The sequence below is a fragment of the Lepidochelys olivacea genome (genome assembly GCF_965140295.1).
Source record: "Lepidochelys olivacea isolate rLepOli2 genome assembly, chromosome: 2".
Lineage (NCBI taxonomy): Eukaryota > Metazoa > Chordata > Testudines > Cheloniidae > Lepidochelys > Lepidochelys olivacea.
The window spans coordinates 39,517,960-39,535,809 of record NC_140412.1 but is presented as its reverse complement, the minus strand read 5'-3'; the positions used below and the strand labels follow the sequence as shown (position 1 = coordinate 39,535,809).

Here is a 17,850-nt window from a genome sequence, read left to right as displayed (position 1 = left end):
TGCCTCCATTTCCCTGCATGCCTCTTCATGTGATACCGTCCACAGGGAAACCAGCCATTGTCTCACAAGAACCACCATCTCCAGGCACCTGACATCGAACCTCTGCACTCATAGGAACAGCTCTTTCTTTGTTGGAGGAGGTGGCTTCATCTGCGGATTCTGAGGTCGGTTCCTACATGTCACCCCTGGACCACAAACATCAATGTTCCCCTTCTACTGCCTACCATTGTTGGTATCTCCTGGAGGCTCTGTCTTGGCCATCAAGTAGAGACCCATGCCTAGGCAGAAATTGGGCTCCGTGGCCTTATCAATGGCCATTATGAACCCTTTGGGGGTTTCTGCATGCCTCCAGGTTGTCGCCACACCCTCCCTGCTCTGCTTCTTTGAGTAGGCACCAAGATTTACCACGCCAGGTCCCATGGAAGACCATTCCTGATTCCAGGCTTGGTACTGAGCGGGAGAAAATTGGTCTGTTGGATCTCCCTTTAGAGGAGTTGATGGAGGCTCCACCACAGTTGGTTTTGTCCTCCTCCCCTTCATCGCATGATGAGGCAGTGGTGTTGGAATGTGCCTCATCATCCCCTGAGGATTACAGAGTTCATCAGGACCTGTTAACTCTACATTTACAGTGGCTGGTTGACATCTTAGCTTCTGTGGAACCATCTAGAATGACACTCCCAAATAATGAAGCTATCTTGGAGCCCACTAACATGCTGTGGCAGACTCAAACTTTCCCTTCCTCCCCACCAGCAAAAAAGGGCTGAGTGCAGATATATCCCCTCACAGGGAAATGAACATTTTTTCACCCACCCCCTTCCAGGGTGGTGGTTGTTCTCAGCTGCCAATGAGAGAGAATGCCAGGGTCAACAGGCATCAATCCTGAAAGGAAAGGATGCAAACAAAGTGAATCTCTTTGGCAGAAAACTTTATTCAACAGCAGGTCTGCAGCCCAGGATTGGTAACCAGCAATCTTTGCTGGGACACTATGACATTAGCCTCTGGGACAATCTATTAAAATTTAAAGACAAATTGCCAGAGGATGTGAGGCAGAAATTTCTCACCATGGTTGATAAGGGTAAATTAGTGGCTAGAATCTCCTTTCTGGTCAGTTTGGATGCTGCTGGTTCTGTGGCTAGAGCCATGGCATTGTCCATTACAATATATGCAGATGCCCATGGCTCCAGTCATTGGATATTCCTTAAGAGGTCTTCACAGATGATACAGGATCTGCCCTTTGAATTGTCATCGTTCTTCTCTAAGCAGGCAAATGACAAACTGCATAGCCTAAAAGACTTCAGGGCGACACTCAGTCTTTGGGCATTTATACATCTGCACTAAGGAGGAAGCTGTTCTGTCCTCAGTAGGTTCACTGTTATCCTTCTTTCACACCTCATCAGAAAGATCTGGCCAGGAAAGAGAGCAGATGTTATAGAAGACCGTTCTCTCCTTCTGCAATAGATACTTGTTCATCTAGACTGCCTGGGAGTTCTAAGCAAATATTTTGATGTGTTTTGTCAAGGTCAGCCTACTAGTTTCTGGATTGCTAACCTCTCCTACTTCACAGTTTGCCATCTGGTTATCTCACTACCTAAGTGCTTGGTGCAACATCTCTACAGACCAGTGGGTCTTATGCACAGTGGAATTGGGATATACTCTTCAGTTTCTTTCTATCCGTGCTTCTCCCTTCCTTTTTCATCCCTTTTCAGAGACCACTCTCATGAGGAGAGAAGAAGCAACCTCTTCTCCAGTTGGGAGCCATAAAGGAAGTTCTTCAGTTATACAGAACAAAGGGGTTTTATTCCTCTGATCCATTATTTCTTGATCCCGAAAGGGAGGTCTCTGACCCATTCTGGACCTGTGACAGCTCAACAAACCTGAAGAAAATAAAGTTTTGCATGGTTACACAGGCTTTCATTTTTCCCATCCTGGAGACTAGTATGCTGTCCTCGAATTAAAAGATACATATTTCCATGTGGCAACACATCAAAGCCACAGGAAATCCTCCAGGTTTTTGGTAAATCAGTGCCACTGCCAGTTTACAGTACTGCCGTTGGGCCTGTCTGCAACTTCATGGGTGTTCACAAAGTGCATGGCAGTGGTGGTAGCATTCCTGAGGAAGTCAGAAGTTCACATATTTCCCTCCCTAGGCGACTAGTTGGTGGCAGGCCAGTCCAAGGCATAGGTACTGTCTGGCATGTCAGTCATCCACTCTAACTCCACTAGAGTTGCTCATCTATACAAGAAGTCAATCCTGTCACCTGTACAAAAGATAGAATTTATAGGCGTGGTCTTGGACTCTGCCGAGGCCTTCCTTCCCCAGGTAAGATTCCAGATGATGCTGACCATTGTGTTAGACCTGAAGGCCCATCCTACAATGACAGTACAGAATTGTCTGAGATATCTGGGGCATAGGGCTTCATGGATTTACAAAGTTTGGCTTGTCAGGCTCTGTCACTGGAAGTTGCAAGGGTGTCTGGTATCTGTGTACACTCTGATTCGTTATCCTCTAGACGTGGTGGTTCAGGTGCCCATTCAGATCTTGGCCTCTCTGTATTGGTGGACAGACCCTTCAAATGAGTGTGTGGGGTTCTGTTTGTTCCTTCTCAACCAGCTTTGACCCTGGGGCTCAGCTGTGGTCCCTGCAGACTCAAGATTTATGGTCTGCTCAGGATTTAACTGTACATATAAATGTCAGAATTGAGGGCTGTCCGGCTAGCTTGTCAAGCCTGCCTTCCCCACATCAAGGGAAGAAATCATACTCACAGACAATACAGTGGCCATGTTCTATGTGAACAGGCAAGGAGGGGCCAATTTGACTGTGCTATGCCAGGAGGCAGTGTGACTATGGGACTCCTGTATTGTCAACTCCATTCCATCTCAAGGCCTCTCACCTTCTGGGTGTTCAAAACCATCGTGCAGGCTGATTAACCAGATCTTTCACCAGTCACCACGAATGGTGTCTCTGCGCAGACAAGGCCAGATTCATTTTCAAATTGGGGGAGACTCCCCATACAGACGTGTTTACAACAACAGTCAACAGAAAGTGTCATCGCTTTTGCCCTTAAGCAGGGCACACAGTCTAAGGTCTCAGATGGATGCTTCCCTGTAGCGCTGGACGGACAAGCTCCTGCACTCCTTTTCTCCAGTTCCAGCTCTATCTAGAGGTGATGAAAATCAGGCAGGACCACGCTCAAGTCATACTCCTAGTTCCAGTGTGGCCTTGGCAACATTGGTTTTCCACATTACTGACCGTGTCTCCCAGAGCTGCATTGCCACTACCACTGGATGCAGACCTGAACTCTCATGACCCTGGTTGCCCCCTCCACCTGACTGCCTGGATGCTCTGAGCTAACTCCTCAGGAGAAGGTTTGTTCAAAGGTGCTTCAGGATGTACTTTTAAATAGTAGAAAGCCTTCTACTGGGTTTACTTACCTGGAAAAGTGGAAAAGATTCTCCATTTGGTCACACCAAAAAGGCATTTCCCTGGTCCAGACTCCGATCCGTCATGTGCTGGACTATTTTTGTTATAAGGTCTTGGACCTTGATGGAACTAATGGCATCTAGCAGCTACCTTGGCTGTCCACCCGCCAATTGATAATCACTCATTTTTCTCCAGTCCTATGACAGAAAAAATTAAAAATTCTGCGATTGCAGAATTTGTGCAGAATTAATGTTCTGGAACAATATTGCAAAATTCTGCAAATTTAATTTGTCAGAATAACACTATATAATCACACCAGTTTCAATTATTTTGGTAATTTATTTCAAAATACCTGTCAGCAGCTATGTATGTAACAATACAGACAACAAAAAAATTCCCCTAGGAGTAGAGAATTAAAGAAACCCCTGTGACACCCCAGTTCCTGTTTCTCTTCCCATCTCCCCCTCAGAGCCCAGTTGGGGGGGCAGACATCTGCACCCCCTTCCCCAAGAGTACAGTCACAGGGCCCCCTGGCCCAGACACTCGCACCCCCTTCTCCACATAGCCCAGAGATCCAGCGTGAGAAACAGCCTGATGCTGGGTCCAAGGCTTGTATGGAGTTTTCTGCACATTGCCTTCTTCTTTCAGGGTGTGCTGGGAAATGCAGCTGCCTGGAACCCTCCAGCTCCTCTCCCTGGCAGTGTCTATTTGCAAGCTGGGGAGCTGGGCTCTCATGGGTCCAGTGGCCCCTAGAGGTTGGCCAGCAGCTCTGCATTGCCAGTTCTGCAGGGAAAAGAATTTCTTCATAGAACATTAATTCTGCACAAATTCTGCATTGCACACGTGGCGCAGATTTCACCCAGGAGTAACATCTGCAAAGTGGCTGGTTGTTCATCAGTGCATGCCTTTACTTCACATTATGTCATCCGTCAGCAATCAAGAGATGATGCCAGATTTGGATGTGTGGTCCTCCAATCATTATTCAGGGAGACTCCAATCCCCCTGCTCCAGATCAAACTGCTTGAAAGTCACCTGAAGTTGAAAGGATATGTGCAATCATATGAAGAGGAAAAATGATTACTAACCTGTTGTTAGCAATAACTGTTTTCCTTTGAGATGTGTTACATATATCCATTCCACAACCTACCCTCCTTCCACTCCCTATTGTAGTCTTTTGGTAAAAAGCAATGGGGGGGGGGGAGTTGGGGGCAACTCTGACCCCTTTTTTTGTATGGTGATGCGAGGCAGGTGAGGTACACATGCCACCCCAAAGAGTATCGCTGAGGGAAAATCTCCAACAACTGTGCACTGGGTGGGAACACACTTTAGGTTAGTAACATACATACATACATACATTTACTTACTTACTTACAAAGGGATTAGATGAAGTCTGCATAATTACTTCCCCTGGTGAAGGGTAACTGAGAAGGTGATAGTCTTCTCTTAGGATATGTCTACACAGGAAAAGCTGCATGGGCTAATCTGTCTGAGATAGCTTGAATGCAGCTAGTGCGGGTAATAGCAGTGAACACAGTGCAACGTAGGCTTCAATGCAGGGTAGTACAAGCCTGGCATAGACTCTGGATATGTACTTGACTCACTAGCCTATTCTGAAGCCCATGCTGGGCTGTCTTCATTGCTATTGTTACACACACTAGCTGGCACAGATAGGCTAACCCCTGAACACAGGGCTACTGGACAGTACTTCTTTCAGATATAAAAATCTGTGGTCACCTGGCACTGTTAGCAACAGTTGGAATAATTAGTCCTGGTGTCCTGGCCACATTCTGACTCAGGCTATTTACATGCTGCCTGTCTAATTCCCCTCTGATTTCAACTGGATAGGTTACTTTTTATTTTCCCCTAAGTACATTATTTTGTAGTGTTTCTAGTGCAGAATGGCTGCCATGTTTTACCCCAAGACCTTATTCAGTTTCATTATTGGCTAAAATGATCCTTGTGTATACAGTCTGTTAAGCATGTGGGTCTCTTTATATTTGGTTTACTGAATCTAAGAAATTATACAAGTTTAAGCCTAGCAGGATTTTTAACAGCAGTAAATTTAGATTTTCATTACTGCACATGAAGGGCTATGATGTTGTTGTTGTTTGTTATTTGTGGGGACTGGCGCCCCACTGTGTTGTGCATTTTACAAGCACATAGTAAGAAAGAGTTCTTGCCCAGAAAAGCTTGCAGTCTAGTTCAGGAAAAGATGCAACAAGAGGATGAAACAGAAAGGAGGGAATGTGGGAGGGCGGACAAGTGTAACCAGGGTGGATTGATTAAAATCAGTGTCATTTAAATCATTGATTTTAATCATGATTTAAATCAATTTTAATTGCCTTTTGCATTTGTACTTTGTAGTTATTTTCCTAAAGAAAAGTTGATTCTCTTTGGTTGGTAACCATTAAAACATGTTGATTTTCAACTAAATCTAGCCTTTATGCTAAATTTGGTGCTTTTTTGCTAACCAGGGAGATAAACTACACCTATATACATTTATTTAAGCCATTATATAGTTTAATTTACATTTATTCAGATTCTTAATTTTTGGATTTTTTATTACATTAAGAAATGCATCATTCAATATTTTCTGTTTACTATATGATTAATTTTTTACTTGTGATTACTTCTGCTGTGAAAAGATAGTTTAGCACTTCAACAAACTCAGGTTCCAGGTGCTGAGCCACTGAGTTCCACCCATTCTGTGGTTTGACTTTCTTAAAACTTGGCACTTTGGCTCTGCCCTCTCTCCCAATGTATAGCAGCACTTTTGGAGAGCATACACTGTGCCAGGTTTATGCATGGTACAATTTGTTTCCTCCTTGGAGCAGTGGGGAGACGAGGAGAGAGATTGTGACTCAAGGAATCAAAATTGTGACCCTCAAGATACTCCAGGGGCAATGTATTGTTGCTTAATCTGGGTGGATTATTAATCTACTTTTAACGAATTGGTGTTTTTTTAAATAACATTTTAGTCCTTTTGTTACCAAGGTGAAAAAACTGAAGAGAATTTCAGGACCCTTAAGAATGAAGGAAATGAATTGGTAAAGAAGGGTAAATATAAAGAAGCTCTAATGAAATACGACGAGTGCATGAAGTTAAATTCCAAGGAATGTGCTATCTACACTAACAGGTAAAGAGCTCTGCCACACTTTGTAAGTGTAATAAATAAGAATATATTATGATGATTTTCTTTTGTGTCTGCAGATATTAATTTTATGCCACCTGAGTCACCTTTTTATATAAACAGAGAATTAGATTTTCCACATGTTTGAGTTGTGGTTCAAATAACTATTGTTTTTATTTTAAACCTTATCTATCCTTCTTCAAGTGGTTCTGCATATTCCTACTTATGGGTGCTGCGCTGTCTTGTGGTAGAACCTTCTTCTAGCAGTGTCAGCTAAAGCAATCTCATGCCCCCTGCTTTTCTCCTCAGTGTCACTGATATTCTGAAGGCAAGGTTATAAAGGGGTCAGAGAGCCCCCTCACCGCCTCAGTTCCTTCCAACAGTATACCTCGACAGATGTGAACCTCTATGGTCTCTTTGATGCCAGAGCCTTTCTCTTCTTAGATAGTTAGTGTTAGCTTTGTTAGTATAGTTAGTGTTTTCCCTGGTTCTGAACTATGGTGGAATTGAAACAGAAAAAGCTGAGATGCATCCGATGAAGTGATCTGTAGCTCACGAAAGCTTATGCTCAAATAAATTTGTTAGTCTCTAAGGTGCCACTAGTACTCCTTTTCTTTTTGCGAATACAGACTAACACGACTGCTACTCTGAAACCTGAGATTCAAGAGGTACACTTCTTGCCTAACTGCCTTCCTGGCATTTTATGAGAGGAGTGGGGTCTCAAGTGTCTGAGAGGAGGACATTCACCTTCTGGATGTTCAGTTTCTCAAACCTTCACTCCCAGAGCTTGCAAGAACAGGGTGACTTTCATTTGCAGTTCCTACGTCTCAAGATAGCTCTCTTGGCTAGATCCTTTGGATCCAATCAGTCCTCACATCTTGGGTCTAAGAGACCAGTCTCAGCTGCTGGGGCTTCCAGTGGTTCCCCGCGACTGAATGGTTCTAACAGGCTGCAACCCCTGTCAGGGCCAGATCATGTTCCTTCAGCTCCCCCAGTCAAGCCCTCAAAGCTATGCAAGTCCAAACTGAGGGCCATGCGGTCAGATCTGAATAACTCTGTTCTGGAAGAGAAGTTGAGAGACAGTTTGACCACACTAGTGCCAACCCTCATGCTTGCAATTACCTGACCCTGGCTGAACTCCTGAGGCTGCAGGACCAGCATCAGTTCCGACTTCCACTTCCAGATCCAGGAAGATGGAATGAATTGGTGACAGAATCAAGGCCAACAGCTCCTTCAGTTCCCTCTGTCCTGACATTGAAGAAAAAAGCAGCATAGGGACATAACTGTTTGTTACCAATGCCAGTTCCCATTCCCCAGAACTTTTGGATCTGTCTGATTCTGACAAGACCTCTACAGTTACGAAGCAAAGACCCATTCCATCCCCAGCTTCAATAGCAAGGGAGATGGATTTGTGTATAATGTTGGATCTGATGTTATCCACTTCTTCGGATACATTGTTGTCCCTAAGTCAGTTCCAGCTACATCCTTGGTCCCAGGGAGCTCTGTCACCTTGGCAGCCCACGTTCACCTTCTGGCTCTGGTATGTTCATTGGTTCCAAATATGAAATATGTGGTTTCCAAAAGGAGGCATGTTTCCCTGATTCCAAGATCATCGTCCTCGTCTCCTGTTAGGAAGACTTGGTCAGAAGGTGCTTCTGGTTCTTCCTACTATGGCCCTACAGGATCCCCACAAAGAGATGGATCTTCATATTTTCCTGTGGAGCCACTGTTATCCCCGTTGCATTCTACCTCTGATGCAGACCTGGATCTTTAGCAGGAGGAAATTAGGAGGATACGGCAGTCCTGAGATCCTCGGATCTGGCTTCTCCAGATCCGCCAACATTACAGATGGTCATGCCAGAAATGCTTTCTGAGGAGAGGAAGATGAGGAGGTAGCTTTCCCTTTGAGCAGGAGCATTTGGAAATGGATTATCTTTATCCCAGATGAACATGTGGGAGTGGCTTCGACCTACTTGCCTTCTGAGGATGCTATGCAGTTCCACAATTTAGTGGATCGTGTAGTGTCCTTTTTAAATCTTCCTGCAGTGCCTGTGGAAGAGACTTTTCACACAGTATTTAATATGCTCGGTCCACTTTGAAGAGTAGGAGATCCCTACCCATTTTGGATGGTTAGAAACGGCAATGAAGCAGCATTAATTTTTATAGAATTTCTTAAACCTGCTGTAATCCCATCAACTCGCACAAATTAAGAACGATTTGACTGGGTCAGTACTTGAATGTGAGACCTCCAAGTAATACCTAGCTGCAAAGTGCTGCCAAAAGTAGTGGTAGTGATGAACTAGGTGACACTCTCTTTTTTTTCCATAGCCACTATTGAACTAATGCCCCATTACAGTATTAGGGTGTATTATGCTGGCATAGGCCTTGATACTGCAAACATTTACCCATGTGTTTAATGTAACTGCGAAAGTCTCATTGAGTTTTGTCTGAGAAAAGATTGCAGAAATTGGCCATGTGGAAATATTATAAATCTAATGCTGTAATAATCTGTACTATAAATATTTTTGAAGAACTCCAAAGTTTAAAAAAATGTATTGATGCTGAATTCTAACAAGCAACATAGTTAACCTTTGAGAGTCAGAAATTGTTGGCACTGCAATATGTTACAATTCCCTTAAACCGAACTGTGTTTTATTGTATTCTGTTAGGGCTCTCTGTTACTTAAAATTGAATCAATATGAAGAGGCTAAACAGGATTGTGATCGTGTTCTTCAGATAGAAGATGCTAATGTCAAAGCTTTTTATAGAAGAGCTCTAGCATACAAAGGACTACAGGTAAGAAAAAAGAACAAGGCAGGTATTCCTAAATATTTTTAAATTTGCAGCTATCTCGTTCAAAGACACTTACATAGTTACAGTGGATTTGTAAATACAAGAGAGGTGTGGAATGTTGGCTGTTTTTTAATGTTGGTAAAGTACTTGGCAAAAGTAAAGCACTGTATAAATATTTTGGGGCCAAAAGAATTATTTGAATAACGATTTCATGTAATTGATTCATGCATGCAGTAATGTCAAGGAGTAACTCAGAGTTTTGGTTAACTGGAATTGAGTTAAACAAGATTCTACTGTTTTTTAATTTTTTTCTGATACTCATACAATCTCCTTCCCCTGCTGAGGTCTCCCCAATGTAATGATGAGCACTGCTGAGCATGCAGATAAGGAATGGCTTGAAATCAAGTAACGCAGCAGACTGAATGTACACTTTTTTTCCTTCAGTTGCCTTCATACTCTACTATGAGTTCCAAATGTAGGCTTTAGTAAGCATGATACAAAATCAGATTCCTTTTCTTATTAAAAAAAAAAAAATCTGCAAAACTACAGCAGCTTAAAAAAAAAAAAAGGAAAATTTCACCTCTCTTCAAAACCAATGAGAAGACAAAGTATTGCTTTGTGTTAAATGTTTTCCATAGCTCTGTTAAGTAACCTGTAATTGATCAGCTGCAATTGACCTCTCTGTGTCATTGTAGTCTGTAGAAATTAATATAGGTGACAGTGAAGTTTGAGAGTGATTTAACCAGCCAAACAGGTAGTCAGAGATCAGTGAGGCATTTGTTCTTCCTAAAATAATATAGGAAGAAATTCAAGAATCTAAGAAACTTCCCCATTTTTGTGTACTCTAAAAACATGTTTGTAATTTTATTGAAGACGTAAACAGAAATACACTTTACATGGTATACTTGTAGTGTGAGACCTGCCATATGCACACACAGAACACAGGTGGACCTAGCACATATACATTTCCCAAGATCATCTGTCAGTGTCCAGAATGGGTCACAGCTGTTGGCTCAGACGGTCAGAAAACAGGGCAGACACATCCAGATTGGTGGTATACTCTATAATTAGATTTAACCAAACCAGCAACAAATATGTGCTACAGGATCACTATACTAGCTTACCATGGAGCCACCGACAGTCCCCTTAGGCACTCCAGCTTCTATGACCACCCAGACAAGCTGGACTTAACAATGAAAGATTATTAAAACCAAAGATCATCACACATTCTGTTACTCCCAGCCACAAAGAGTTAGTCACTTACCCCATGTCAAGATATACTTCATATCCCACCGAAGACAACGCTGAAGCCAGTTTCTTCAGTAAACTAAACAAAAGATTTATTAGCTAAGAAAAAGAAATGCGTTATTGAGAGGTTAAAGCAGGTAAAATACATTACAGGTGAATAAAAGTTTGTAAGTCCAGTATGATAGCAAAATTGTAGTAATTTGTTGGTTTCCCAAAGTCTGTCAGGGTTTCCTAGAATGGCTCTAGGGATCTTGGTCCAATTGCTCAGAATTCATCAGTCCAGAGATAAGGATCGTTCTCAGGGCATACTTTTATAGCTGTCTTCCTGAGAAAGCAGTCAGGCAAATGCTTGCACTCACAGCATGGGCTCTTCCTGTGATGAAGAATGCATTTTGATCTTTGACCTTGGGTCACCACATCGAGGACTCCTTGCTTTGAAATTAACATTCTGCTTCCTATGCATACACATGTGATTCAATTACAGTGATATGCATAATGCAATTGCCTGCTATTCCTTATAATAGGGATGGATAAGTGAAAACCAGTACAGGTGCCAGTCACTGGTTTTCATGAAGTTTGCACATCAAGTAAATTCTTATCCTAATACATCTTTGATCTAAGGTTAATTAAGTACAAAGATAGCAGTCACAGGAAACAGATACGTCAAGACAATAACATTATTATTTCACTAGCTTTCATGCATCTAAAGCAAATGTAATTACTAGGCACATGCCATGTACATGTAATGTGATATCCTCTTTTGTTCTGTTCTAACAAGTGAATTGGTACACTTAACACTTTCTTGAGGTTGTGACCTGAGCTGGCTAGCTGTCAGCACCACATCATATGACTGACTTCTCTTTGGATAAGACATTGCAGTGTTGCCATCTCCAAGAATTATAAATAACAAAACAAAAACAGAAGAAAAAAACAAAATTGATCTCAGATTTTGATTGATTTAAAAGTGAAGAATTAAATATCTAAAGATGTAAAAGGGAGGAAGGAAAACAAATTCTAAATATAAATCATGTAATAAATATTTGAAGAGTAAATATCAAAGATGGAGTGAAATTTAATGTGGTACATGTGGATGTCAGTAAAATTATTGAGATGTATTTGAGAGGGAAAAGTTAGCGTGAGTAGCAGGAAAAGTTTCTGCTAGTGAAAATGAAAGTCTCCAGAGGAGGGAGAGAAGAAGCTCAATTTAAATCTAAAAAGTTTGCATGGGACACTTAAAACTTCTTAAATCTGTGAACGTTGTCTAGATTGAAAGGGTAAAGAAGGAGAATAGAGACTGGAAGAAAAACAATTCTATACTGGAAATTCACAGCTAGGGCATGAACAGTCTCTTAGGTGCATGAACATTTACCACTACGTATCTTGTGACTTTGATAGCCGCGCGAACTGGAACACACACGGTAACTTGTTTTTTATCACATAATATAAGCTGCTTGGCTGTTTGTGGCTGCGTATTTGAGGACTGTATAAAGCCCTTACAATGGCCATTCTGCTCAAAGTCAAATCCCCCACTCAGAAGCAAGACCATATCAAGGTAATCCAGGGCCCTGAGAACACCACAAAACAGGGCCCACAGTGGCCTGCCCCTGCATCATAGCCCCACCCCCACTTGGAGTGGAAGTGTCAGGGGCCTGTCTGCTGTGCTGGTGCGGGTCCTATCACCACTCATTTCTGAGCAGTGGTAGCAGGGAAGCTCCCTCAGTTTCTCCTGTTGAATTACACTAGCTTGGTGGTTAGAGCACTCACCTGGGAGGTAGGATAGCCAGGATCCAGTCCCTCTGTTTCACTGACTTTTTTTTCAGTTATTTATCCACAGTGGAATAGCTTCACCAGGAAAAACTGATGGAGCCCCTTGCTACTATTCCTTCCCCTGCCTGTCTCTCCTGTTGAAGTTGTTCCAATGTGGATAAAATAACTGAAAAAAGTCAGTGAAGCAGGAGGACGGAGTCATTCTCATGCTCTCTTCCCTCCCCTCCCCTAATGATTTTTGTATTATTTATGCACAGTGGAATAGCTTCAATAGGAGAGTGTGTGGGAGCCCCAGATCAGAATAGCCCATAGTCCAGTGCTTCAGGCACTCCCCTGAGAGGTGAAGATCCCTATTCAAATTCCTCCTCCCCTTCATCTGGAGAGGGGGCTTGAAATGGACATCTCCTGCATCCCAGGTGAGTACCCTAACCACTGGGCTAAAAGTTATGAGAGAGGTCCTCCTCCCCCCGTTCACCAAAACAGTATAGGTGCCTAACTCCAAGAGAGGGTTTGCAGCTGAGAATCCTAAGCAGAGGAAAACCTAGGAAGACATAGGTGCTTCCCTCGAGCCTGGACTTAGTGCCTATCTCTGAGAGAGGGATGCGGTTTAGCGCACACCCCTCCTTCCCCCCTCCCCCCCCGCTTGGTATCTCCTATTGGCTAGCTTATACAAGGAGCTGCCTCGCATGTTGCCTAAGGCATATATCTCTCCCCCATTCATTGTGTAGGGAGTCAAGGCACCAAACTCAAGCTTTGTGAATCCTTGTGTTTTTCTAGACACCAAAAAGTTAGGTATGGCAATGCTCAGCATCACCATGCCGAAGTTTCTGTGTGAATCTAGTCCTTTCTGTCTAGCTGTTTCTGGATTATGGAGCTGTAGCCTATTTGGATCTTCTGGTGCATATGATAACGTGTGTTTTTGTTTTTTTTAAATTAATATCGGTTTAAAGCTGTGTGTCTTGGCAGAATTTATGTTAAGTATATCTGGACCATATTATATCAATCTTGATGATGGTATGACATTAAGTTACATCATGTCAGCAAATTGGAAATACACATAAAAGCAGCCTTATTTAATAATGTATTTGCTAATGGGGGTGGATTTTCTGAGAGCAAATTTATTTACAAATTGGATATTTATAGAGATCATCTGTAAATATTTAGCTGCATAACATTAGTGTTAACATCAGAACAGAGAACCCATTCTTAGCTTTGTTTTCTTTAGTATACATGTTTAAATCTAAATCTAGCTGCTTTCTGCTCATTTGTTGTCAGTATCCCAGCAGTTTTCCGAATAATTGTGAACAGTAGTGTGGCAGTTAGCTAATTCTCCTACTGTGGCATCTGGAATTGTTTTATGAAAACAACTTACTTTTCCTCTTTGCCTTTCAGAATTACCAAGCCAGTGTTGATGATCTCAGCAAAGTACTTATGATAGATCCAAATGTGGCTGAAGCAAAGAGGGAACTACAAGAGATCACCCAGTTGTTTAACCTTAAAAATGGTATTGGAGCAGGTAGCCAACAAAAGCAAAGGAAGAAAATCAAAATACAAGAGGTATTTTCCTTCTTTTGCAAAGCAGGCAATATTGAAGTCACACACTTAAGAAGATTAAAATAGGGCTTTTGTTCTGTAATGTTGACAGATATTTTGAGCTAATACTTCGTACATATAGTGTGTTTATTCATGTACTTGCTAGTTTTAAAAACATGCCAATTTACTCACATCTTAAACGTTGTGTGTGTTTGATGCCAATCAGACTCTTATAATTAAATCTGTGATGCTTCAGGGTACATCCAGAATTCCAGCAGAAATAAACTGACTGTAATGCCTAAACAAGAAACTTTCAGATGTTAAAGTTGAGGACATGTTCTTTTAAAAAAACCAGAAGAAAACACTGTTCAAAATAGCTGTCATATCTGATGATGCAACATTTCAGGTCTCTTTCAAATGTTGTTTTGGGGAACCAGCAAGAGGCCATGCTGTCCAGGAGTCCCCTGTGGCTGTGTGTGCTGTCAGAGGCTATACCTTCAGTTAAGTTTGGCAGTTTGGTGGAGGAATGGAATACTGAATATGCATTGGAGAAGTAGAGTGTGGGTGAAAAATCTACAAAATCATCAGAGAATGCTATTTTTCCCCTTAATTTTGATATTGTAGTAAAAGAATCAAGTGATGTAATATTCTAGGTTAAAACAACTGCGCTGAGTTGCTGGTGCCCAGATAATACTGAGTCACTGTTAAATATGGAATCATTTGATGGTGGTATTTCTCTGTGACTAAATGTTTGTGGTCCTGTAAGAATGGGTGTCTTTCTTCTTTGTTTTATTACAAGAAATATCGCTACTGATCTATAGAGTTTGAGATTAGAATTTGGGTCTCTCATTTTGAAAACTGTTGTATAACTTTTATTAAAACTGGAACTATATAATGGTAATATAAACCATTAGGGCAGGACCCATTTGTGCAAGTGGTCCCATGCAGGAATCCCATCAAAGTCAAAGGGATTTGGGGAACTTCATATAACTGGCATAATCTAGAAGTTGGCTTTTTCATTTTAACCAAAATATACTACATATAAGATCAAGAAACCTCCCCTAATAGAAAGAAGTAGAGAACACAATCAGATTATTGAAGAGAGAAAAGAATAGCGGACCAGGCGCAAAGACGTTATACCCTAAAACTTTCTAGAAAAATTTTATATAAATTTCAAGAGATACTGACCCCTGAATTTTCATTCTGTTAACCCAATTTCATGACTCTTCATGTTTTGAAAGACAGCCTATTTTTAGTAGTTATTCACTATGACTAAAATACAGTATGACTGCTGTTGCTCTATAATTCATATAGATAGTATGTATATTTGAAACTATGATGTGATTGGTCCTATATTTAGTTTTCTGCCAAAAACTTTCAGCTCTCTCCTTAAGAAGAGGGTGCAAAATACTGAAGACAAGTGTAAAATAATGCATTGCTAACTAAGAAAAACAAACTTTTAACCTGCATGAATATTAGGATACCATTTCTGTAAAGGGAAAAGTGTGACATAGAAAGGAGAATAGCCATCATGTTCCAAAAAGTCTTCCCACAAGATGAGGAAAGTGGTAAACTCTAATTTAGTGGTATCAGTGCAGGACATGCTGTCATCTGGTTTATGAAACTCGAGATATTATATATGTCAAAATTAAAATGATCTGTTGTTTTCCTGTGAAGGTAAATGAGGGTAATGAAGAGGAGAGACAGACCAGTACCTCAAAGGATGCTGTGCTTAATTACCAAATTGCCAAAGGAGGAACTGAAAACAGTCTGCCATTGAAAATCTCTGAAAAACTGCTCATTTCAGAACCATCTAATGCCTATGAGTTTGGTCAGATTATAAATGCAGTGAATGCCAAGAAGGATGAAGCTGCCTGTGCAGATCTTTTAACCATTATTGATCCCAAAAAATTGCCAATGCTGCTAAGTAACAAACTAGAGGGGGATACCATTCTGATCTTTATGCAGGCATTGGAATATCATCTACTTGGAAAAGACCCTGGCCTTGTGTATCAGCACCTTCTTTATCTGAGTAAAGTTGAAAGGTTTAAGGTAAGAGCATATATTCAGTGCAATTTTTCTCTATGAAAATGTCAAGAAACTCAAAATGTAAAAATCTCAATGCAGTATAAAGCTTATTAAATTTAGCACTTAACAGAAAAACAGAAAACTTATACCTATGTGCACTAATTATACAAATTATATTTTTTCAGGTAGTGCTGACGCTTCTTAGCAAGAATGAAAAAGAGCAGGTTCAGAAGTTGTTTGATTCTCTTTCAAAAAAGCAAAATCACCAATTTTCTTTAGAAGACCTGGAGAGTCTTAAAAGGGTTTATGAACTTTAAACAGAATTTTAACTTTTGCATGTATATAGTTGATGTTGGTAGGCTGGGTGTATGAACTATGCAGACTTGCATGGGATAAAGTCAGTCTTTTACCTGGATTGTTCAAGATGCTGTATATATATTTTGTTTAACAGTATGTGCACATTTAAAATCTGCTCCTTTATCTTGTAACTGTATACATTTTTAACCTATAGCATAATGCACATCTTTGTATTTAATAACATAGGTCATATTATTTGATAATATATTGATCAAATTAGAATATATTGATTTATATATATAATAGAGTGCACTCCAGCAGGGTCAATGTGGGCTAGTTAATGTGCAACATGCTAGTGGGCACTAGAATTCACACTCCTCTAGTGCGGATTAACATATCGTATAGACAAGTCCTGTGTTTACAAAAAAGATTTTGTTAATTTTTTTCTGATGTTAAATAACTGCTTAATGTCATCTTTCTTGGAATGTACAAAAACCATATTTTTATACTGTTTGTGCAATACAGGTTAACAACAAAGATGAATCAAACTAGACTAGTTTGTGATGGAACTCTTTGAAGCAATATAATTTGTTAAATTGTGACGTTTTTGAAATGGGAAAAAAAGAGTACTTTATTGTTATATATGTAGAAATTTTTTGTGGCAGAATTGCTTATGCTTTTGTACTGTTTCTGAAAGCGGTACTTATTGGTAGTGACAAATTTTCATTTATAGAGCCTCCCCCCCCATCATATGCTATTATTGAAATACTGTGTGCTATCTTAATGTTTTATTCTGTTGTAATAAATTTTTGCTTAATTTATCCTAAGAAAAAGTGGCTGCAGTTAGAAATAAAGATATCTGACTCTTTTGAAACTTATATATAACAACTGTTTAAAACACCAGCTACTCTGCTGGTCAGTCATGCTTGAGAAGACAGAAACAAAAATAGTAGTTTCACAAACTCAATTTAAGTTAACAGTTCTGCTTTATTTTTAGTTGTGCTATTCCAACATTTTCATATTTGAAAGCAGAGGAAGCTCTCTTTTTAAAAAAAAAAAAAAAAAAAAAAAGTGTTTTTCCCCTTTAACTGTTTCTTTTTTTAACTTGATCACACTCTGTCCCTAGTGTACATTAAATCTGTAGGTGCTTTATGAAAACGAGAGAGATTGGGAATGTTATTTTCATGTAAATTTGTCTCAGGCATATATTAGTACAAAATAAATTTATTTCTCTAAAGGTATAGAGAAGCAGCAGCACCAGAGCCAGCAAACAGAATTGTAAACAGGGGAATTCAAGTGGGAGCTCTGTTGGAGGAAAAGGGAGGAAGCAAGCCCCTGTTCCTTTAGGGGCAGTGTGTGTGTTTGTGTGTTTTTGTTTTTTCCTGTTCAGTTTGCAGAGGCTAGCAGGGGACAGTGTGCTGTAAGAGAAGCTAAACCCTGCTTAGGGGAAGGGGCTTCCCTGATTAGGGGTCCTATGAAGGCAGCCAAATAGTCAGCCAGCCAGCAGCACAGGAGCCAGCAGACAGAGCTATAAACAGGGGAGGTTAGGAGAAGGGGTGTGTTGTGGTACAGTTGTGTTTTGGTGTGGGCGTGGTGTTTTGTTTTTTTCTTCTTCCTTGACAGGTATGTAGGC

The 17,850-nt window shown here is 40.8% G+C and overlaps 1 protein-coding gene across 2 annotated transcripts in view; it reads left to right on the top strand.

Annotated features, from left to right (window-relative positions):
• Positions 1-17,155, top strand: part of SPAG1 (sperm associated antigen 1) — a 67,355-nt gene extending 50,200 nt beyond the window's left edge. For both annotated transcript variants that reach the window (XM_084620955.1, XM_084620954.1), the window contains exons 15-19: positions 6,416-6,557; positions 9,221-9,347; positions 13,752-13,916; positions 15,570-15,944; positions 16,106-17,155. In XM_084620955.1, the coding sequence (XP_084477081.1) occupies positions 6,416-6,557; positions 9,221-9,347; positions 13,752-13,916; positions 15,570-15,944; positions 16,106-16,237 (941 nt within the window). In that variant the 3' untranslated portion in view covers positions 16,238-17,155. The remainder of the gene's footprint in view (positions 1-6,415; positions 6,558-9,220; positions 9,348-13,751; positions 13,917-15,569; positions 15,945-16,105) is intronic.
• The last annotated feature ends 695 nt before the right edge of the window (positions 17,156-17,850 follow it).